Genomic DNA, 24328 nt, shown 5'->3' with positions numbered 1-24328 from the left:
TTCACTGAATGCAAATGAACCGTCTACTTTAAAAAGTTTGAAAATAAGATACTATTTTTGAGTACCAAATTTGCAGAGTTTATTTTTAATTATTTTTTTCAAAGCTGACATGAGAGCACTAACACATTTATTGTCCCGCACTGCTGGGAAGATAAACAGCAAAAAAGTTTCAGAAGATTCCATTATATTCTAATGCTTTGAAAATGCGTAAGATAAATATAATACATGCTCTCAGTTTCAGCTAATTACAATATTTCACTCACCACCCCTCAGCTGTGTCAGGAAGCAGGACTGACTTTCTCAGAATACTATATTTGGACCCATATTTAGAGCTAATATTTAAGGTAACAGTGAATAGAGACACACGCCACCTTGACACACAATATCAGCTGTCATTTTATACTTCCATACAACCAGAAAGGAACTGTCTTTGCCTCTAGCAAAGATAAAAAGGGCAGGAAGAATGAGATGATTATCTCTGGAAACCTCTCCAGGACCAAGCAGCTTCTTCAGAAAAGAATGCATGACTCATTTCATCAGTCAAGCATGCCTCAACTGCCAAGAGAAAAATCTAAATTCCGTAATCACAAAAGCCATCTCAAGCTCTTTCTTCTCTGCTCAAAAAGCTAAGTATAGCCCAAGAGGAAGCCTTCAGCAACCATCGTGGTGATGGTTCACGGGGTCTTCTAGGCGGTCCCCACGCTGACCCCCTCTGGACTGGACCACCTGACCTTTGGAGGTCATGAAGGAACAGCGTAGGGATGTTCTGCCAACTCCTGAAAGACGCCACAGTGAGGGCGGAGGGGAGGCAGCTGTGGGCCGCAACGGGGAGCCCTCTGCAGCCATTCCAGCACTCACGCAGCTCTGGGCGGCGAGCAGCTAAAACCCAAGGGCGATTCCCCTGTTTTGGCTTCCTCATCACCCCTGTTTCTTCTTTTGTTTCTCAAACACCTCAGTACCTTTGTCATCAATTTTCTAGGTTAAATATCTCCTGTTGAAACACTTGGCATATCTCTGTGTTGCTGATTTGTTGTTGTTGTTATTCAGTAGCTAAGTCATGTCCAACTCTTTGAGACCCCATAAAATGCCAGCCTTCCCTGTCCTTTACTATCTCCTGAAGTTTGCTCAAACTCATGTTCACTGAGCCAATGATGCCATCCAACCATCTCATCCTTTGTCGTCCCCTTCTCCTCCTGCCCTCAATCCTTCCCAGCATCAGGGTCTTTTCCAATGAGTCAGCTCTTCGCATCAGGTGACCAAAGTATCGGAGTTTCAGCATCAGCCCTTCCAATGAACACCCAGGACTGATCTCCTTTAGGATGGACTGGTTTGATCTCCTTGCAGTCCAAGGGACTCTCAAGAGTCTTCTCCAACACTACAGTTCAAAAGCATCAATTCTTCGGTGCTCAGCCTTCTTTATGGTCCAACTCTCACATCCATACACTACTACTGGAAAAACCATAGCTTTAACTAGACGGACCTTTGTCAGCAAAGTGATGTCTCTGTTTCTTAATCTGTTGTCTAGGTTTGTCATTTTTTTCTTCCAAGAATCAAGCATCTTTTAATTTCATGGCTGCAGTCACTGTCCACAGTGATTTTGGAGCCCAAGAAAATAAAGTCTGTCACTGTTTCCACTTTCCCCCCTCCTATTTGCCATGAAGTGATGGGACTGAATGCCATAATCTTAGTTTTCGAACGTTGAGTTTTAAGCCAGATTTTTCACTTTCTTTTTTCCCCTTCATCAAGAGCCTCTTTAGTTCCTCTCCACTTTCTGCCATTAGGGTGGTGTCATCTGCATATCTGAGATTGGTGCTCTTGATTCCAGCTTGTGTGATCCTGATTGGACGTGGACTATTACAGGATTAGCACCAGGAGTGAGTCCAAAAACTGAGAAGACCAGCTAACGGCTTTGACTTGAGCACAATGATGGAATCAGCGCTGGTGGAAAATGGCGAACTGGTAGTCAGTGCAAAGCAGCGGCAGCAGCTCTGTCGTGTTCAGCACCTGTGCTGCCTGAGATGCAGGATGCACTTGAAAGGAAGGTTTGGGGAGAGCACACAGCTGTTGCACTTGGCCCTGACGGTAGAGACACTGATGACTGTGGAAAGGCAGAAGATGGGGGGCTCTGCACAGTGGGGAGAGAGCTGGTGGAAGGAAAACAGGCTCAGAGATCAGAACGCTCAGCTCAAGAAGAGTCAGAGCCGGCAGGACACTCCACCATGGCCCTAAAAGACCATCATAAAGCTTAGAACTGCAGCACTGGAGCAGCTGAAACCAGTCCCCAAAGCTGCTTCTTGAGGCTGCAGAATCATAAAGGACACTGAATTCACAGCTTTGCCAGCACTCAGATGTGAGAGCCTGGTCATGGATTGGGAAGAAACAGAACCCAGATGACTGAGACTGGCCCATCTAGGTGACTCCGAAACCTTTGAGAACCTAGAACCCTAACTGCCCTTGCCTGCCGAGGGAGTTTCACCACACCTGAATAAGGATACTAGCTCCTACACCTGGAAAAATGTTAGTTGTTCAGTCATGTTCAACTCTTTTTGACCCCGTGGACTGTAGCCTGCTGGGCTCCTCTGTCCATGGGATTCTCCAGGCAAGAATACTGGAGTGGGTCGCCATTCCCTTCTCCAGGGGATCTTCCCAACCCAGGTATCAAACCCAGGTCTCCTGCATTGGGAGGTAGATCCTTTACCATCTGAGCCACCAGGGAAGCCATTCTATGCCTGGCGGCCCCATGCTAATCATACCCAAGGAAGTCCTCCCCAACACTCACCTGCCACTCCTCCCTGCCCCCAAACCAGAGCCCAGCTCACCCCAAGGGAGCAAGTGTCAGGTCTGATCCAAGAGGAGAGAGCCTGGACCCTGGGAGAAAGCAGCAAAGCCCTGCCCTGTTATGGCACAACCTACAGCATGTGGATGAGGCATCTGGATAAGGCATCAGGCCTGGGGGTCCAGGCTCCCTCGCCACCACCTCCTGTGAGTCTGGGCAAGAGCCTCACTGCTGTGACTTCAGACGTCTGTGCTGTAAAATGGAAAGCCGAGTTTTCAATTAAATAATAAATCCTTCTGCATCCATCGAGGGTCTTGGGTAAGCGCAAAACACTGTATGGAATATTCCCTGATGCCCTCATGCTCTTTACTTTAGCGCTTTCTAGAGCAACTTTCCAGGGAGCGCTCAGAGGGTGATAAAGACGTCCTCCCCAGAACCCCGGCTCCAGGAGGGCAGGACTCCCGCACTCTGGTCTCCGCAGCGACTGCATGAAGCAGGTGCGCATAGAGCGACGGGGCGGCACCATCCGTCCAGGTGTGAACCTTGGCTTCACTGACCGTTCACTGCGTCATTTTGGACCAGGTACTTAATTTCTCTATAAAGTAAGGCTAAACATGCTGCCTACTTAAGAGGTGTTAGGTCCCATCACTTCATGGCAAATAGATGGGGAAACAATGGAAACAGTGAGTGACTTTACTTTCTTGGGCTCCAAAATCACTGCAGATGGTGACTTCAGCCATGAAATTAAAAGATGCTTGCTCCTTGGAAGAAAAGTTATGACCAAGCTAGATAGCATATTAAAAAAAGCAGAGACATTACTTTGCCAACAAAGGTCCATCTAGTCAAAGCTATGGTTTTTCCAGTAGTTATGTATGGATGTGAGAGTTGGACTATAAAGAAAGCTGAATGTCGAAGAATTGATGCCTTTGAACTATGGTGTTGGAGAAGACTCTTGAGAGTCCCTTGGACAGCAAGGAGATCCAACTAGTCCGTTCTAAAGGAAATCAGTCCTGAATATTCACTGGAAGGACTGATGCAGAAGCTGAAACTCCAATCCTTTGGCCACCCGATGCAAAGAACTGACTCACTGGATAAGACTCTAATGCTGGGAAGGATTGAAGGTGGGAGGAGATGGGAATAACAGAGGATGAGATGGTTGGATGGCATCACCAAATCGATGGACATGAGTTTGAGTAAGCTTCAGGAGTTGGTGATGGACAGGGAGGCCTGGCGTCCTGCAGTCCATGTGGTCACAAACAGTCAGACACGACTGAGCAAACTGAACTGAGCTGAAGATTAAGTGAATTAAGATTCAGATCACATAGTGCTTGGGATGACACAAGCTACGAATTGCCATGTGAGTGTTGGCTTTGATGATTGGTGGAAAAACGAAGGCCATTATAGGTCATGTGCCTAGTGACATCAGAGATCAACACTATGCTGCCTTGCAGTGAATTCTTTTAGTGAAAAAATGTCTTTGAATTTTGGTCATGATCTCAACACCTCTGTTGAAGGGAATAAACAATGTGCACGATTCGGGCGCTGACATTCTGAGCTGGTCTGGTTGATGCCTTTTTGAGACTGGACTCCAAAAGAAATAGGACCAGCTGGAAAAAATCGATACAGCCCTTTGAGACAAAAAAAAAAAGAAATGGTCAAACCCAGTTCTGCATCTCTTTATAAAAACTGCCACTGGAGAGAGCTGGCCCCGACATCACTGATTCGAATGCTCATGGGAGTGTCATTGGCGGGTACAGCGCACTTCCCAGACGACTGATGACGGTGGTGATAACCAGCTTCCCTTCCTGTCTCCCTTTCTTCCCTTCGAGGCAGACAGGCCTCGGCTCTCTCTGCAGAGATTCCCTAGCTGTCCTCCTCCCCATCCCATCACTGCTTGCGAAGGGAGAAGGAACTCAGGACCCGCAGTTGTCCTTAGAGATTATTTTCTTTTGCGAAATGCTCATAATTCAACTGTCCTAATGGTGTAAACTTAATCTCTAATAAGGTAATTTTTAAAAACTTGTTAACTTTTTTTTCCATTGTAACTGCAACATATTCCTTTTCAGAGTGTTGGAAAATCAAATAAACAAGAAAAATTTTAACACGAAGTGTAACCTATACACACTGCTAGGCTGGGTAGTTACCCAGTCATTCTTCTCAGACAGAACTTTCTAGAATCTCCTGGGATAAGAAGGAAAGGTCCTTCTTCCCATTCCTGCCTTTACCATGCAGTCACTGAAGCAAGTCTCCGGGTCCATGGACTGGAGGGTTGAGGGGAGAGTAAATTGAGAATACCTACCTGTACTAATGTAATAATTGTTATTTCAATTTTCCTCCTTCAGTCATTCTTCCTACACATAGCTTTATGTAGCTGTAGCTATAGTGTGGATATACCTTTTCACTCTGCTTTCTTACTTGAAATTATTAAGTTCATCATAAATATTTTCATTTTGCCATATAATCTCCATAGCTATAAGGTTATTGCTGCATACTATTCTCTCAAGTGGATTAGGTATAATAGGTAAGATGACCACAGTCTCACCTGCTGGTCAGTCCTGCTTTGGCTTCTTGCTTCAGCATCAGTATTAAATGAGATCCCAGGTAGCTCAGATGGTAAAGCATCTGCCTACAGTGTGGGAGACCTGGGTTCAATCCCTGGGTCTGGAAAATCTCCTGGAGAAGGAAATGGCAACCCACTCCAGTATTATTGCCTGGGAAATCCCATGGCCGGAGGAAGCTGGTGGGCTACACTCCATGGGGTCACAAAGAGTCAGAGGACATGACTGAATGACTTCACTTTCTTTCATTTTAACTTTTACTTAAAAACAAAAACAAAAAAAGCTGCATTCAGAGAATAAATTATATGGTCACTCTAATAATCTTCCCAACCAGAAATAAAGACCTTACAGACAGCTGCCTGGGATTTCAGTTAAACCATTCCCAAACCACATGGGATGACACCCCTGATTCAGGTAAGAAACATTTCTCTGAGGCCTCCCCCAAGGCCCGCTAGTCTGTGGGGATGACAGTCACATCTACAGAGGCTTTCTCACCTCCAGCTCCAGAGCAGGACCAATACTCAACCCAAGCAGAAACCTTGTAGTGCAAGGTACAGTCTGGGGCAGCTGGTCAACCCCAGCACAGGCCTCGGAGACATGGGGTCGGGGTGCAAGGCCCAGCACAGGGCTGAGCTGGGTCAGCTGCTCAGCTTCTTTGAAACAGCTTCTTCATCAATAAAATGGGTCAGATAAAGCCTGAGATGGCGTCTCTGGCCGTAAAATGATAAAACATGTAATGCTCGCCTGTCCCCACCAGCATCGCCACCAGATCTTCTAACATTCCATCTTCCCACTGGTTAAATGAACTCAGCATATTTACAGACAGACCCTGTCATCTTCCTGGTCCACTTCTCTTCAAAAATCAGAGCTGGATAGAATGGGGGTCACAAAAATGTCCAGGAGACCTGGACAACTACATCGCAGTCAGTTACAGCGAGACTTGGTCACCAGCCACTGATCTCGCTTGGGCAGAAGCTCTGCCCAGTCCCATCCACTGAAAAAACAGCCTCCACGGAGACGCACCTTTGTACCTCGTCCCCGATCCAGGGACCATGTCCCAGGGTGCATGCACTTGCCACAAGCCAGCGAGGACTGGCCAGCACCCTGCTCTGCTGGAGACAACCCCAGAAAACCCAACCGCAGACCATCAGATCTGTACTTAGTCCCGGGGTGGTCTGAAAAGTTACTTTTCACAGTGAAAATTTTTAACAATTTGGAAAAAGTGAAAATGGTAGAGTCATTTAGAAACAATCATCATGATGACATTAGAATGAACACGCTGGGCAGATGAATTTAGAGGGTCCTCGAGATAGATGAAAGCCAAACCAGAAACAGCAGAGAAGTCTGGAGTCAGCCCTGAGCCATCTGGGTTTTCGGGGGGAGTCCTCCTACTTTCATAGCTCAGTCGGTAAAGAGACTGCCTGTAATGCAGGAGACATGGGTTTGATTCCTGGGTCGGGAAGATCCCCTGGAGCAGGAAATGGCAACCCATTCCAGTATCCTTGCCTGGAGAATCCCATGGACAGAGGAGCCTGGCGGGCAAGAGTTGGGCACGACGGAGCGACTAGGCGCACACACACCTCCTACACCGCGGTGCTCATCACCGCCCCACCCGGTTCCCGATTGCGCAGCCGGGCCACGCACACCAGACCCGGCCCGCGGGGCAGCGCCATCGCTGCAAACATTGCCTCCACGGCTTCTCTGGTTGGTCCAGCTTTGGGGGCTTTTTGCTTGAAATTTCACCAGATAAAAATACTTGTCAATGGGTTCGAAGCAGAAAGAGGGGGGAGGGATGAAAGCGCCCAAGTTGAGGGAGGCTTCTCACCCTTTCCGCTGCCGGTCCCGAGGTCACCCGCGGGTACCGGAGTCCGGGGCCCGCCCCGAGCACCCGCGGGCGCCAGCGTCGGACGCAAAAGCCAGTGCTCAGAGGTCCCTTCCTTCCCCTTTCGGAACGCAGGACCCCTGTGGCGTGGAGGGGACGAGAGGAGCCGGGCCGGGACGCAGGGGTCAATTCATGAAACGGTCATCTTCTAAAGTCCTGACTCGAGGCGTGGTGGGGGCGGGAGCTATTCTTTAGGGCTTGCGGCGCTCTCGCTCCCTGAGTCCTACTTCCCAGTCCCCGATTCTTTGATTGGTCTTTGGGAAAGCGCTGGTTCCGCAGACCCAGGTCCCGGATTGCCGTGTGGGACTCCAGGCTCCATCTGGGACGAGGGAATCAGTAAACAGGTTGCTTTCCATCCTTTCCCCGACGTCCCCTTCCCCTCGGGATTGTTCGAACCAGGGGAAGCGAGGTCGGAGGTAGGTCACCGGCCGGCGGCCAAGCCTGGATCCCGGGGCGGAAAAGCTGGGGGCCTCCGAGACCCCGAGTGCGCGCCCACACACGCCCCTTGTCTCCCTACTTCGCATCCTCGTTTCGTGTCTGCCGGGCTCCGCGCGCGGCGCCCCCGCAGCCGGGCTCCCGGTGTGGCCGGCGCGAGCCGTTGTCTCCCCCCAGCGGCCGTGCGCTTATAGCCGCCCGACCCGGGCGGGCGGCTGGTGGGGAGCGGAGAGGCTCGGCGCAGGCAGGCCCACGGCCCCGCCCCGCGCCCCCCCGCCCGGACCGGCAGGACCGCCCCCTCCGCGCCGCGCGCGGCTCAGACGGAGCAGCCGCCTCTGCAATGTCAGCAGCCGCAGCGGCAGCGGCGGCGGCGGCGGAGACGCGAGCGGCAGCGGCCGGGGCCCCGCGGTAGCTGCCCGCGCAGCACTGCACGGCCCGGCGGGCGCGCACGGCCCTAGCCCGCGGCCCCCCTCGCTGCCTCCGGGGCGCGGCGGCCGGCTCTGCGCGCCCCGGCGCGGCGCTCGGACTCGAAGCCAGCCCCGGCTGCGGCCGCGCACAAAGGACCGCGGACGCCGGGCTCCGGGGACCGGCCGGGGGGGACGGACCACCGCGCCGCGCGCCCTCCACGCCTCCGCTTCCCCGGCGGCCGGAGCCCGAGCCCGAGCCCGAGCCGGCCCCGTCATATGACAGCGGCGACCCAGCGGCCGGCGAGAGCGCGTGCTGCCCACTCGCCTGCGCCACGGCCGCCGGCGCCGGGGGTGGCCTGCGCCGCGCCCCGCTGAGTGGTCGCCGGTCGCCGCCCCGCGCGCCCCTCGGGCTCCGGGCGCAGGAGCCCAGGGGAGACCCCCGCCCGCGCCGAGCCTAAGATGGCCACGCTGCTCCGCAAAATCGGGCTCATCCGCCTGCACAACCGGGACACCGAGGACCCCAAGCACCACCACAACAACCACCGCGCCGGCGGCGGCGGCGGCGGCCCGCAGAGCGCGGCGCTGCGCGGCAAGGGCGGCGCCAAGAGCGGCGGCCACAAGCCCCCGCAGCAGCCGCACCCGGCCGGGGGCGCGGGCGACGCCAGCCCCGGGCCCGGCAAGGGCAAAGGCAAGCGCGCGGCGGAGCTGGCCCCGCGCGACAAGGCGCCGCCGCCGGCGGCGGTGGCGGCGGGGGCGCCGGGCGCCGGGGGGCCCCGAGAGCGGGCGGCGGGCGCCAGGGCGGGGCCGGGCCCGGCGGCGGCGGCGGCGGCGGCGGCGGGCGGCAGCCTGGTGCCCGCGGCGCGCCAGCAGCACTGCGCGCAGGTGCGCAGCCGGCGCCTCATGAAGGAGCTGCGGGACATCGCGCGCCTCAGCGACCGCTTCATCTCCGTGGAGCTGGTGGACGAGAGCCTGTTCGACTGGAACGTGAAGCTGCACCAGGTGGACAAGGACTCGGTGCTGTGGCAGGACATGAAGGAGACCAACACAGAGTTCATTTTGCTCAACCTCACCTTCCCCGACAACTTCCCCTTCTCGCCGCCCTTCATGCGGGTGCTCAGCCCGCGCCTAGAGAACGGCTACGTGCTGGACGGCGGCGCCATCTGCATGGAGCTGCTCACGCCGCGCGGCTGGTCCAGCGCCTACACGGTGGAGGCCGTCATGCGCCAGTTCGCCGCCAGCCTGGTCAAGGGCCAGGTAAGAGGGCGGGCGGGCGGCTCGGGGGGCGCGCGGGGCGCCCTTGAAACCTGCCTCCAACGGGGAGACGTCCCCCGGGCGCCTCCGCTCGACTTGCCTGAGCGTTTTCTCCCTTGCCCGCTTTCCCATCCGGTCGCTCCGGGTCTCCGCCTCTCCAGAATTCGGGTTCTCCCTCCCGCACACCCTCCTGTCTCACCTCCTCTGTCCTTCTCGCCGATCGACCCTCCGGCTCTGCCTGTCCACCTCCGGTCCTCGCCTCAAACCCGCTGCCTCCATCCGCTCCTGCCTTTTTCCCCCTTGCCCCTCCACCATCTCCGCCTCCTCCCTCCCTCTTTGCTCCCTAATCCCCCTCTCTCCTCCCCTCCCGTCCCATCCCGCCCCCGCCCCCTCCCAGGTCTCCTCCGTGGCCTCCCCATCTCCTGTAGCCATAATCTCCCCGAAGGTGAAACTTTATATGGATCTCATCTTCTAAATGTCCAGCCCAGTTTATCGCCCCCTCGCCCGCCACACACACAAAGGTTTACCCCACTCCCAAATAGCTCAGGGATGCCCTGCGAGTTGGAGGGGGGGGGGGGTTGTCTCTGCAGAGGGCCAGCTGCCTGCTGCCGAATCTGCTCGCTGGCCCTGCTTCGTCCTGACGGGCATCTAGTGCAAGGTGAAAATTCTGCTCTTGACAAATTTCACTGGAGAGGCAGAGGTGTGGTGTGAGTCGTTCTGTAAGTGACAAGGCCAGACTCCCCCAGGAAACGCCTGGGACCTGCCTCTCACCAGGACCATCGGCTCCTGGGAGATCTAGCTCTCTCTCAGACCTGTGAACTTCCTTCAGTTTCCTCATGCCCCCAGGGCTTAAATCCATCATCAGGGTTAAAGATTTTTGACGACTAAAATCAGGGGCAAGATTGATGTCTGAGTCTTCTCACCTCCTGCCCCAGATGGCAGCTTTACTGTAAAGAACCCCCAGAAAACCTGACAGGGGAGAATGAATGAATCTTCTGAAATCCCTTCCCCTAATCCCAGGGACGGGGGAGCCTGGTGGGCTGCCGTCTACGGGGTCACACAGAGTCGGACACGACTGAAGTGACTTAGAAGCAGCAGCAGCAGCAGCAGCTGCAGGCAGAGGTGTGATGGTTTTTCTCTTCCCAAGCTATATGCTCTTGATCATGTTCAGGTTGGTTGATGTTTTCCTAAATCTCTATTGAGCATTGCTGCTACTGCTGCTGCTGCTGCTAAGTCGCTTCAGTTGTGTCTGACTCTGTGCGACCCCTGAGACGGCAGCCCACCAGGCTCCCCTGTCCCTGGGATTCTCCAGGCAAGAACACTGGAGTGGTTCTATTGAGCATTACTTAAAAAAAAAAAACAAAAAAAAAAAACATAGTTTTATGTGGGTGTGTTTTAGGTTTATGGAGAATCACTGTTTTGTTTAGGAGACCCCAAATGACCTCGATGTGATCTTTCTACAGCCAGCATCTTAGAAGCCATCAGTCCCCTGTCACCTGCCTCTTCAGGATCTTTCACACTAATCAAATAATGCTTGTTCTGCCAATTTCACTAGAGGTGGAGCCCCTGGGATTCCACGCCAATTGCCTTGGCACTTAATTCTTGACTGAGGTCTGTTTTCACCAAGTAACTATCCTGCTAGTCCAGCTTTCCTGGGGTTTAGCTTCCGCTTGTTTCTCCAGTTCGAAACAGCATGAATGTGGCAGCTTTAGAAAGGCAAGGTTTAACGCTTTAACATCAGAAATTCACCCTGAAGCTTGTGGTTTCATGCTGGCTCTGATGTGATGGGAGCCTGCGATGGAATACAAGCCACGGGGGTCAGAGGGGGTCCCGTTTATATTATCAGGATTTGTACAAATGATGGGGAAGACTTTTTTACAGAAATGCATCTGTTATTGGTATCAGACAGCTCTGCTAATCAGAACTCTCTAGAACACTCTCTTACCATCTTTTATCCTTCATGGGGATGACTTTGAGGACATGGGGCAAAGGAATATCATTCTGCCCTATAATCATAGAATCATAGCATTTAGGTTTGGAAGCGATCCCAGAGGTCACATGGACCTCAGCATGCATTTTGAAAGATGCAGGAAAATAAAGATTTCAAATGACAAGTAAGGACTTTTTTCCCTAAGAAGAGATCTGTCTTAGTAAGTTGTTAATAAATATTTGCCACGTTCACATCAGTGCTGTGAGTGATCGTTCTGTTGGTGCCTCGGCACTTCTATTAAATTGGGCAAGTCCTTGGATATATATTTCTTTTCTCCGTACTCCAAATTGAGAATCTTCATACAGTTGGCAAGATAGAGACCTCATTGTTGCAAGTAATTATCAACATTTTTATTTATTAGTTTCAAAATCTTAGTTGAACTCAGCACCTCCCCCACCTAGCATATTGTGTTATACTTAGCCTGTTCTAAAGTCTAGCATGTGAAATATCTGAAAGGAAGAGGAGGACTCAGAAATTTTTAAAAATACCAATTCAGTTCCTTTGCACTTTTCCTGCTGACTTCAGCATCCAAAAGAGCCGTGTAGGGTACACACAAACCCCTCAACATGCAGGTAAGGACCGGAGGAATGGTCGCCCACCAGTGTCTCAGGCTTCTGTGTGGGACAGGGTCCGGGTAGTTTGGGGGCCCTGTGTGTTAGGCACCTTTCCTGCTTTTGTGAATTTCCTAACAGGTTGTTCATCGCACGTACCTTGGTTACCGAATTATTTCCATAGTTAAAGGTAATAAATAGGCTTTGGGAAAGCAATCAAAATACCCGATGAGGTTTTCAAAGAGAACCAAGAATGCTACCAAACCAATAATTACTTTAAAAGGCAGAACGGTTCCATTCTAGTTACCTTCCCCTCTCTGTTGGCATTTTTTTTAGGATTCATTTTTCTTACTCGACAAAGTTAGAAAAGTCTCCGTTTCCTCTTTCGCAGCTGCTAAGCTTAACTTTCTGAATTGGGGATACCCTAAAGTCGATTTTGTTTCTCTGCCTTTAGACACATCATAAAATACTTTTAGCATAGCATAGTGAAGTCGCTTGTCGTGTCCGACTCTTTTCGACTCCATGGACTGTAGCCTACCAGGCTCCTCTATCCTTGGGATTTTCCAAGCAAGAATACTGGAGTGGGTTTCCATTTCCTTCTCCAGGGGATCTTCCTGACCCAGGGATCGAACCTGGGTCTCCTGCATTGTAGGCAGACGCTTTACCATCTGAGCCACCAGGGAAGACAAAATACTTTTAAGGGTCATATTGAGAAGAGATTGGTCTTCTTAATCAAATGGTCACATAAAGAAGAGATCTGCTTCACCATTTTGTGTTGAGCATTAAATGTTTGGGTTTATCTTGCGGTGTGACAGATCAGCCATTTCACATTACCTGACTCTTGGGGGCCCCATGTTATCAACATCTCTGGTGTGCTGCTTTAGGAATTTTGTCTGTTTTAAATTAACTTACCAAATATTTCTTCTGTATATATTCTGTGTAGAGATGGTGACATACGTACCTTGCCTGTTTATTACCAAATCTTCTTCTGGATACAAAGAGACATTTTAGCTAACTCTTCGTTTATGAAATTAAAAGAGAAATCTCCATGCCTTGGAGGGTCCTGCCTAGGCCATGCCCTGTGCGTACTGGGTCTCACTCCCGGAATAATTGATGATTCTACAGATGCCCTCTGCTTGCACTTGTCTGAGCAGAAGGCTCCCCAAAGTGACTTGCTGTTGTTCAGTTGCTCAGTTGTGTCCGACTCTTTGTGACCCCATAGAATGCAGCACATCAGACTTCTCTGTCCTTCAGCATCTCCCAGAGCTTACTAAACCTCATGTCCATTGAGTCAGTGATGCCATCCAGCCGTCTCATCCTCTGTCATCCCTTTCTGCTCCTGCCCTCAATCTTTCCCAGCATCAGGGTCTTTTCAAGCGAGTTGGCTCTTCACATCAAGTGGCCAAAGTATTGGAGCTTCAGCTTCAGCAGTATAGGAGTCATAGTGGCTTGAGGGTGCATTAAGTTGGGGTTCTATTTTCACATCAGTGTGCCTCCTGAGTGTCTCCTTTTTAATTAGTGAGATATCACCCTGGGCAGGGGAACCAGATGGCACTTGAAAGAGAGTTTCTTACTCCTCCTCTGCCCCCTTGGTGCCAACCACGGGACTCAACCCAGCAGGAGGTGGATGCATTAGCAGCAGTGGCCGCTAGCATGTACTGTTGGCTCTGTGTCAAGCTCTGGGCAGCTGAGCATTAGGGTGATCAGCTTACCTGGCCCTGCTGTTCCTGTGGTCACTGTACAGGTGAGGGAACCTCAGCTCCACGCCGTCAGGGGAAGTGAATGCAGCTTCGTGTGCTAATACCAGCAATGACTGTGAGGCTCTGAGCACCAGCCCATGGTGGTGGTGGTTGTCCGTGATGGCAGAGTCACACGCAAGCCACCCTGAGTATCTCCAGCCGGTGGTTGGAGGTGACCTATGGGGTCATCATTTGTGTCCACAGAGGACAGGGACACAGTTAGGAGAAGAATGAGAACAGTCGGACTGAAACACCTTCAGTTCTCAGTGTTTGAACTAGAAATAGGTAAGCGATTCTGGGACACTTGAGTTTCCTGACAGCAATCCTTTCTGGAATTTTGGAACACAGCAAAGTGGCAGGTTTCCAAGCTTGTGAACATATGATGAAGAAGGAGCAGCCCTGCAGATCAGCTTTGGTTGATGATAAAGTGCATCTCAGAAGTCAGCTTTAGCGCTTCAAGGGTTCTGTGTCATGCGTGTTCCTGAGTCTGGCACACACACACACACACACACACACACACAGCCCATCTTCAGGATTTCTTCCAAAGTACTAGGCCTGGAAGTAGCTTTTTACTTGTCACTGCACAATCTCCATGGCTTCCCAGGTAGCTCAGTTGTAAAAAACCCGTCTGCCAGTGCAGGAGTCTCGGGTTCAGTCTCTGGGTGGGAAAGATCCCCTGGAGGAGGGCATGGCAGCCCACTCCAGTATTCTTGTCTGGGAAATCCCATGGACAGATGAGCCTGGCGGGCTACAGTCCAGGGGGTCGCAAATGAGTCAAACACAACTCGGCGACTAGAAGCAAGCAAACACAATCTCAAAAAGTAGCGAAGAACAGCCCTGTGGGTTCCTAAAGTATACTGGCGTCTGAGCTATTGTAGTTCACACAGCATTCTGAAAGCGCTGTGTGGGTTTGCTAAGTCTCTGACCCAAAGTACCGCAGTCTGGGGCGCTCAAACAACAGGCATTTACTTCTCGCCTTCTGGAGGCCAGAAGTCTGAGACCAAGGTGACAGCAGGCTTGGCTTCTTCTGAGGGGAGGAGGATGTTCTCAGGCCTCCTGCTCAGCTAGTAGACGGCCGTCTGCTCTCTGTGTCCCCACGTGGCCTTCCTTCTGTCTCTGTGTCCTCACCTCCCCTTCTTGTAAGGACACTGGTCTTACTGGGTCAGTGAAAGGGAAGGTCGCCCAGTCGCATCCGACTCTTTGTAACCCCATGGACTATACAGTCCCTGGAATTCTCCAGGCCAGAATACTGGAGTGGGTAGCCTTTCCCTTCTCCAGGGGATCTTCCCAACCCTGGGATCGAACCCAGGTCTCCTGCATTGCAGGCGGATTCTTTACCAGCTGAGCCACAAGGGAAGCCCAAGAATACTGGAGTGGGTAGCCTATCCCTTCTCCAGGGGATCTTCCTGACCCAGAAATTGAACCGGTGTCTCCTAGCATTGCAGGCGGATTCTTTACCAACTGAGCTATGAGGGAAGCCCTTCTGTTACTGGATCAGGGCCCACCCTAATGACCTCAGTTTGACATGATCACCTCTGCAAAGACCCTCCACACATGGTTAGTTACCTTCTGAGGTGCTTGGGGGTAGGACTCCATGCTATGAGTTTTAGTGGGATCACTGCACAGCCCCATGATGAGCCGAAACAGGAATTTCTTAACCAGTTCAACATCTTTTCTCTCGAGGCTGTTGCTGGTTTGCAGAGTAACATAAATGAAGCCCACCTGTGTGCACTCAGGACCGCACTCAGAGGGGTCAGCTTGGAACAGAGGCCGTGGCCCCTTTAAAGGGAAGCTAAGAGAAGCAGGCGTGTAAACAATGACAGCCGGGGCGTGGGTCATGCCATGTGACTCAGCCAGGAGAGCAGATTTGTGTGTTTCGGGGCGGGGGTGGGGGGTGTCTTATGAGTCACTCTGCCATTGTGTCCTGTGCCCACGTGTAGGTGACAGAGGTCATCACCCATGCCTGATGACTCTGCGGCTTTAGGTCTCCGTGTGCTCGATGATTCGGAGGAAAAAATAGCTTGTTCCGCTATCAAGTAGGGCGGGCGGGAGGACACGGACAGGCCTCTGCATCCTAAAATAGTCCCACGCCAACTTGGCGAGCTCCCACACGCCGGCTCCGCAGCGAGGCTGCACATCCCGGGCTGACGGTGCAGTTCATAGCGGTAGTGATTCACTTTACCCTGGTTGTAGCCTTTTCAGGATCAGCACATACAGAAGGAGGATGCAAATGCCTTTCTGTTTACTTGTCTGATTGATAGGAAACGGTGTAAAAGGTTTGCTTTCCGTTTTCAGGGTCAGGAGAGTTTAGGGGCTTTTCTTTGGTCTTCAGTGGGACATGCCAAACCAACTAAGAGGTTGAAGTTTGTTTTAACCCAGAGCCCTGCCCTTTCTCACCCCCAGGAACAGGCATGTGTGAGTGCGGGTTTAGAAGGAAAGCGGCCTCAGTGGTACCTCTATGGGGGCAGTAAAGGGACCAAATGACTTGCATGTCCATTTAAAAGATAAAATTTAAAAAAAATACAGCTACTACTAATGGGTTCTCTGAGCCACATTTCAAATCTCTTGAATCCTAGATTCTTACTGGGTGGATAAGATGGTGGGAAGGGCTTCACCGGTGGTTCAGTGGTAAAGAATCTGCCTGCCAATGCAGGAACTGAAGGTGACACAGGTTCGATCCCTGGGTGGGGAAGATCCCCTGGAGGACGGCATGGCAACCCACTCCAGTACTCTTGCCTGGAGAATCCCATGGATGGAGAACCCTGGCAGGCTACAGTCTATGGAGTTGCAAAGAGTCAAACGTGACTGAGGTGACTTCGCACACCCACGCATGCAAGGGAGTGGGGAGATGGGATGGGATAGGGGAGGGGTAACTCCTATCCTCTCTGCTGGAGGTGGTCAGCCCTGGGTCCATTAGATGCTCTGGGAAGCCTTTAAATTATTCCAGTGCTCACGTGTGTGCTCAGTTGCTGAGTAGTATCTGACTCTTCGCAACCCCATGGACTGTAGCCCACCAGGCTCCTCCATCCATGGGAATTCCCCAGGCAAGAATACTGGAATGGGTTTCCACTTGCTCCTCCAGGGCATCTTCCCAACCCAGGGATCAAACCCATACCTCCTACATTGGCAGGCAGATTCTTTACCACTGTGCCACTTGGGAAGCCCACATTATTCCAATGCCAGGTCCCCATCATCGAAGATTCAGATTTCTCATGGATAAGATCAGGCCCTAGTAGAGTCCTGCTGGAAAATCTACTTGATTGTAATGGATGACCAGGGCTGGACCAGAACTGCTCATTTATTCCACATCCACCATCTGTGGTCCCTCCTCCCACCAGCAGCCAGAGCTTCAGGCGGTGGTGGGTGTAATGAACTCTTCACCTGCCCCCCCTCCCACCTTGCTTGAACTCACTGTCCTGTGTCCACCCTGACCAGCCCTCTGGAAGCCCTGCTTGTGTAGAAGAGACTGTCACATAACCCAGGCCTGCCTCCCTGGACTAAGGAGTGGAAATGCTGCAAAAAGGGAGCGTGAGTGTCAAAAGAGTCCTCACCTCAGATCAGACACAGCTCCAAGGGCTCAGGTGCAGGATCACCCAGAACTGTGGATAACTAGCTGGTTCATGCACTGTAGGCATTGAGTGCCCTCTGTGCCAGGCACACACTGGGCACACAGGGAATAAAATTTGTGGAAAGTGCTGGTCACCAAGAACTATCTGCTGCTGCTGCTGCTAAGTTGCTTCAGTCATGTCCAACTCTGTGCGACCCCATAGACGGCAGCCCACCAGGCTCCCCCGTCCCTGGGATTCTCCAGGCGAGAACACTGGAGTGGGTTGCCATTTCCTTCTCCAATGCGTGAAAGTGAAAAGTGAAAGTGAAGTCGCTCAGTCGTGTCCGACTCTGTGTGACCCCATAGATGGCAGCCCACCAGGCTCCCCCATCCCTAGGATTCTCCAGGCAAGAACACTGGAGTGGGTTGCCATTTCCTTCTCCAATGCATAAAAGTGAAAAGTGAAAGTGAAGTCGCTCAGTCGTGTCCGACTCCTAGCAACCTCATGGACTGCAGCCTACCAGGCTCCTCTGTCCATGGGATTTTCTAGGCAAGAGTACTGGAGTGGGGTGCCATCGCCTTCTCTAAAGAACTATCTAGTGATTGCTATTCAGTTGCTCCATCATGTCCGACTCTTTGCAGCCATGTGGACTGCAGCATGCCAGGCTTCCCTGTCCTTTACTATCTCCCAGAGTTTGCTCAAACTCATGTCCATTGAGAAGGAGGTGCTATCCAACCATCTCATCTTCTGCCACCCTCTTCTCCTCCTGCCCTCAATCTTTCCCAGCATCAGGGTCTTTTCCAATGTGTCGGCTCATTACTTCAGGTGGCCAAAGTATTGGAGTTTCAGCTTCAGCATCAGTCCTTCCAATCAATATTCAGGGTTGATTTCCTTAAGGATTGACTGGTTTGATCTCTTTGCTGTCCAAGCGACTCTCAAGAGTCTTCTCCAGCACCACAGTTTAAAAGCATCACTTCTTCAGTGCTGAGCCTTTTGTAAGGTCCTCCTCTCATGTCTGTACATGACTACTGGAAAAACTGTAGCTTTGACTACATGGGCCTTTGTCAGCAAAGAGATGATTATCTAGTAGGGATGATGCGAAACCTGCTCACATGTGTCTATGATATGTCCAGCAGTCCTGCAGTTACTGCTTGCTTAGTATTTAGAAAAGGCCCGTTCACTGGTGTGTACAGACTGGACACCTGGCCACGGCCTGCGTGTGCACTGGGGACTTATGAGAGGCAGGGTTCTGGGGTCAGCAGGGTTTTCCAAGCTTCTCCGTGACTATCCCAGCAGGAACGCTTATTGCAGGTACCTGACTGTAACACTGAGGGTTAGCCTGCTTTTCTGAGTATTGTTTCACTGCTCAGTTCGGTTCAGTCACTCAGTCGTGTCCAACTCTTTGTGACCCCATGGACTGCAGCATGCCAGGCTTCCCTGTCCATCACCAACTCCCAGAGCTTGCTCAAACTCATGTCCATCAGGTCCATGATGCCATCCAACCATCTCATCCTCCTCTGTTGCCCCCTTCTCCTCCTGCCCTCCATCTTTCTCAATCAGGGTCTTTTCCAGTGAGTCAGTTTTTTGCATCAGGTGGCCAAAGTATTGGAGTTTCAGCTTCTGCATCAGTCCTTCCAGTGAATATTCAGGACTGCTTTCCTTTAGGATGGACTGGACAAAGGACCCCAGATGGAGAGCGTCAGGGGAATAAACAGAATTGGGACCGACCAGGTGGCATTGGTTAGGAGAGGAGGGCCGGGTGGGACCTGGGAGCGGGAGGAAGTGGCCAGAAGGTGCCGCTGCCCACCTGGCGGGTCTGGGATGGTCTACCTCCTCCTCCCAGCCTGGCTTCTCCCCGCCCCACCCCGCTGTCTCCCTACAGGTGTGTCGTCCCTGCTTGGCTTCCTGTGGTGCCCCATCCAGCTGCTCCATCCCCTTCCATCCTCCCTGCTGGCATTGCTCTGGTTCCTCTAAACCCTCACCTGGCCTTCTCACGCCCTTGATCATGACCATTATAGAATACATCCAAACCCCCAATCAGCACCCACCCGGGGTGTGGCTCTTCCCACCAGGGCCCCCGGGAAGTCCCTCTCCCACCAGCCCCACCCTCCCAGGGCACACCGTAGGTCTTCCCCTTTGCTGAGCTCACAGGCACATCTGGATCTGGAAAGCTCCCCTGTTCATCAGTTGAGCCCCTTCCATCCTCCAAAACCCTGCCGAGATGCCTTAGCTCCCGAGGAAGACTCCTCCATGACTCCTCCAATAACGCGAGGGCTCTATTCTCTAATACCTCCACGTGGTCTGGACAATGTTGATTTCTACGCTCATCCTGCTAGACTGCATTACCTATTGCAGCTCTGTTTCACGTTCCCCTCACCCAATACCCAGCATATCATATGTGCTGAACAAATGTGTCCATTACCAATTTGCTCAACTGAGCACACACTCCATCCCCTCCACTCGTAGCTATTTGAAATAAAGTAAGACTGTGAATTTGCCAGGTGCTTCCTGTGGGCTGGCTGCTGTGCAAATGCTTTAGTGGGTCATTTGATTAAATCTTTGCAACAGCCTATGGGGTAGGTGCTGTTGTTAGCCCCATCTTACAGAGGAGGAAACTGAGGCTCGCTGAGGTTGAATCTGTGCCCAAGGCAGATGGCTGGTAAAAGGGCAGAGTGGAGATGTCACCAGGCAGTCTGTCAGAGCCACCTGGTCCTGTGGGCTGTCACATTGGCAGGTGGCACCCCCCCCCCACCCTGACCACGTAGCACGTGCAGCTTGGTCGTTCTCATGGGTCCCCACGCTCCTCAGGGATAGCTTTGTAAGGATAACATGCTTGATTTTGCTACAACTCAGAATTAATACACAAGGGGTGGGACTTGATGTAGCCATCAAATCTAATCTAAAATTCCATAGTTTATGGTACAGAATTTTCCACAAACTTGAACAACTGTATTGGCCCAAATTCAACCATCAGCAGCTTGTATCAATTATGTCAAATGGAAGAAAGTTTTAATTCTTTCAAACTATAGGAGAGAGAGAATTATTGCTGCATTATTTCTTCTATACACAAAAAGGAAAGACATTTTAAAGATTCTGAAGATACCTGGAGAAAGAAATGCTTTCTGAAGGTAATGGTTACATTGGTGAAGCCACACAGGTTGAAGAAATTACTATTTTAAAAATAGTTTCTGTAAAATAATAATTCTCCATATCAATATTTAGCAAGTATCCCCAAGATTTTTTATTATTATTAAGAGTTCTTGATGAGAGAAGGAAATCCTATCTTTTAGTGGATCAGATTACATTTTAAAAGTCAATTCAGCTCACTTGAGAATTAAAGGAGGAATTTCCCAGAAAAATATTGTTAAGGGGGTACTTGCCATTTTTTGATGGTGAAAATCAGACATTTCCAAACATCAGAATATGAAATTACAAAATGTTATTATATGGTGATTATAATAAAAAGCAGCTATTCTTGTTTTGCAAAATTGGTCATTTTGTGCACACACACACACACAATTGCTTTTCCTTACCAATACATATGAATGAGAGTGATTTTGACTATCAGGCTGGGAGCCGGTTTTGCTTCCCAAGAGACACCAGCTAGGTATTGCATGTAACTGTACAAAATAAGCTTTCATTGCAGCGAGGATTAACCTGTGTTGGTCTTCCACAATTAGAGGCATACCCTACCCTACTCTGCTCCCCTGCCAGTGGAAATAACATGAAGGAAACTTGAAACTGAATTTGTTACAAGCTTAAATTAATTGTAACAAGATGACATGCGCTTTTACAATGTAACTTTTAAAAGTCATCCGAATACTAAATGAATCATGATTTCTTTAATCTCAGTTTGTACAAGAGGACTAAGTCTCAGGGAAGCTTCCTCTGTAGGTCACGTGTGAGGGGACACACTCCCCTGAGGTTGGAGCCCCTCCAGCTTGGCCTGGGGAAGGCTGCTGCTGCTAAGTTACTTCAGTCGTGTCCGACTCTGTGCAACCCCATAGACGGCAGCCCTCCAGGCTTCCCCGTCCCTGGGATTCTCCAGGCAAGAACACTGGAGTGGGTTGCCATTTCCTTCTCCAATGCATGAAAGTGAAAAGTGAAAGGGAAGTCGCTCAGTCGTGTCCGACTCTTCGCAACCCCATGGACTGCAGCCCACCAGACTTCTCCATCCATGGGATTTTCCAGGCAAGAGTACTGGAGTGGGGTGCCATTGCCTTCTCCAGCAGAGCCCCGCAAATATGTGGGTTAGGGTCCTCAGGAAGCCCTTCATCCAGTGAATGCCTGAAGCTAACACAGATGAGCTGCCCGTAGTGGCCCTTGTGGTCCCTCCCCTCACAGAACTGCTTGTTTTTCCTTTGATCACTTTTATAATGCGTATTAGGAAATATTGTAATCTTAGCCCGTAAAAGACAAAGTTTCTCTATAAGGGCCAACTGGTAAAATTACATAAAGCGTAAAGGAAATTATTTTAATTCATAACTAAAACTAATCTAATAAAAAGTGACTTTGAACCCTACTGGATTGAATTACAGTGATTTTTGTTTCTGTAATTTTATTTAAAAGATCCTGGCATCCGCCTTTTCATAGACAAGAGAGATGGATGCCTTTTGGTTATTCTTGCAGATCAGAGAAGGAACCAGAGGCCCCAGGAGCCCCTTCCTACAACCTCAGATCCCACAAGGCCACGCTTAGCATCTGTGGACATCTGGAGACCCCTCCTCAGAACAATGCATCAAATGCACAAAATAAAATTCACAGGAAAACAGACTTAGAAATATAGTTATCACCTTTTTAAAATGAACTAAAACATGAAGTTAAAAAGCACGACTTTATTGACACATTTAGTATCAAGACCTTGTTAGTGGGGTCCAGTGGCTAAGACTCCATGCTCCCAATGCAGGGGCCCAAGTTCCATCCCTGATTAGGGAGCTAGATTCCACAGCCAAAAAAATAAATAAAAATAAATATTAAAAAGAAATCTATTTACTGTCCTAACTGGACATAGAAACTGATGACATTTCAAGCTATCTACAACTGTGACGTGAGTTTTAAATGTCTGGGATTTCTCTTGGTAACAAAATGAAAGCGATGCTAAATCTGCTCTGCTCTGTTACTTCCAAGCACAACTAAATGAAGTGCTGAACTGCAGTTAGGAGTTAATGAAAATAAAGACAGCTTTTGCATCTAAGCTTATGTTCCCTTGAGGATTCGTGGCCCCTGGAGCCCATGGCTCTATGTGTTGAGAGCTGTCTTGGGAAAGAACTTAAGTCTTACCACACAGCTCATGGCCAGAACCTCTGGGGATGAGGTTCAGGACCTCAGCATGTAGCTCAGTCATGGTCTTGTTGGGTGGACTTGGGATAAAGCCATGGACCTCAAGCAGGGGCTGGCTGCACCCCAACCCCTCCTCCCAAGCCTGCTTCCCACCTGAGCCTCAGTTGCCTCACCTGAAAATAACCCCACATCACAGGTGTATTATGATGCTCAAAGGAAATGATGGCCGAAGGTGCCTTGCATACAGGAAGTGATCAGTAGATGCTCCTTCTTATAAAAGTAGAATTTTATTGAAATAAATATATAAGAAAAGTACAACCAAAGATCCAGAATTGGTTTTCCATTCAATATCCATCACAGGAAGCAATCTGCTTTCATAAGTATTAGTATTTCAGAGTGATACTGACATTCAGTTGGTTCAATTTTTTTTCTTTATTTGATCATAATTTTATAATATTCACAAAAACCACAGTGCAGCCCCCTCTTTGCTCTCTCAGAACTGTCACCTACCCTTGTGGACTCTTGTCATCACCTGCTGACTCTCCATCATCAAGTCATTTTATATTGTTAAGAGTTGATTTCTAATACAAACCATGATTATGTATCCAAGCACAGATTTGAGAGCTTTTTCAGCTTTACAGCCTTGCTCTCCAAGCACCCTGTTTGTTAGCAGTATATTTAAATTACCTTAATTTCTTCTGCTGCTAAGTTAGAAAATCACATTGAAGAATATAATTATTTCACACATTTATCTTCTCAATCACATCTTGGTTGAGATGCTTTCTTTATTACAGAATTTGAAGTCCACATGAAAACTTTTGGGCTTCCATTTTGTTTCAAGATGAAAAGCTGAGTCAGAAATCAAATTTTAAATGTTTTCAAATGCTGTGGTTTCCAGTAGTTATCACACAGAATGAACACAAATTGCCTCAGTACAACTGAAAGAGAGTTTCACTTAGTGGTTCTTTGCCTGACTGATAACCTTTAGGGAAAGTCTTTTCTTTCTTTCTTTCTTTCTTTTTTTTTTTTTTTAGAGTGTATATACATGTATATTTGTGTATATATATATTTATTTATATATATATATGAATAAGTATACATAGGTGTATATATATATATATACACACACACACACACATGTATATACATTCTTGTACCTCTTTGGCTATTATAAAATATTGGTTGTAGTTCCCTGTGCTATATGTTAGATCCTTGTTTTTTATCTGTTTTATATGTTGTAGCGGTATGTATGCTAATCCCAAACTCAAGGAAAAGTCTTTCTTTAATGAAATTCATAAGAAGTGTAGTTGAAATGTTCAACCTACCTATGTGTACAATATATTACAATAATTGGAAGATAATCAACAGCAAACACCAATCTTCTCTTATTGCTTAGTCAGCTAAGGCTCTGAGCATTGGCCTGGACACTGGGGTAAGGCGTCCTGCATTTGACAAAAGAGCGACTAGATGTCTTCGGGGTTTTTTCCAGCTCTCAAGACTCCGATGAATGGAACCAGCATTCTCACGAGGAGAGGGAATAGTGTACGGTTCGTTGGTCCTCCAGGATGTTTATGTTGTTTCTGTTGTACTCCCACTGGTTTCCCGAAAGGTTAGCAATACTGAAATCTGAAATTCAACCTCTGAGATCACCAGAGACATGAAGCCCCCTCCCATCCCCAGGGGCTCTCAGCTTGCAGGGTGCATCAGTCTAAGAAGGGGTGTGAGCTGCTTTGTGGAAGGAGAGTCTGTAACAACCTCTAACTCAGTGTGTGGGCCTGGGTGGTGTTGCCATAACTACCCCTGTAGGTTGGTAATGTTTTCAGCACTGTAGTCAGCAAATAGAAACGGTTCTATCCAGCACTGCTCAGACTGTTTATTTCACAGGCATTTATGTCTCTTTTCCCCTCCTGT

The 24328-nt window shown here is 49.8% G+C and overlaps 1 protein-coding gene and 1 non-coding gene across 2 annotated transcripts in view; one reads left to right on the top strand and one right to left on the bottom strand.

Annotated features, from left to right (window-relative positions):
• Positions 1 to 8218: 8218 nt before the first annotated feature.
• The window catches only part of UBE2QL1 (ubiquitin conjugating enzyme E2 Q family like 1), a 58017-nt gene continuing 41907 nt past the window's right edge, over positions 8219 to 24328 (top strand). Inside the window, exon 1 of the mRNA XM_006047711.4 lies at positions 8219 to 9312. Within this exon, the coding sequence (XP_006047773.2) occupies positions 8518 to 9312 (795 nt within the window). The 5' untranslated portion in view covers positions 8219 to 8517. The remainder of the gene's footprint in view (positions 9313 to 24328) is intronic.
• TRNAC-ACA lies at positions 12461 to 12533 on the bottom strand. The gene has a single exon. It is a non-coding gene; the product is annotated as a tRNA-Cys (tRNA).

The sequence above is a fragment of the Bubalus bubalis genome, chromosome 19 (genome assembly GCF_019923935.1).
Source record: "Bubalus bubalis isolate 160015118507 breed Murrah chromosome 19, NDDB_SH_1, whole genome shotgun sequence".
Taxonomy (NCBI): Eukaryota; Metazoa; Chordata; class Mammalia; order Artiodactyla; family Bovidae; genus Bubalus; species Bubalus bubalis.
This window is presented reverse-complemented; position numbering and strand designations above follow the sequence as displayed.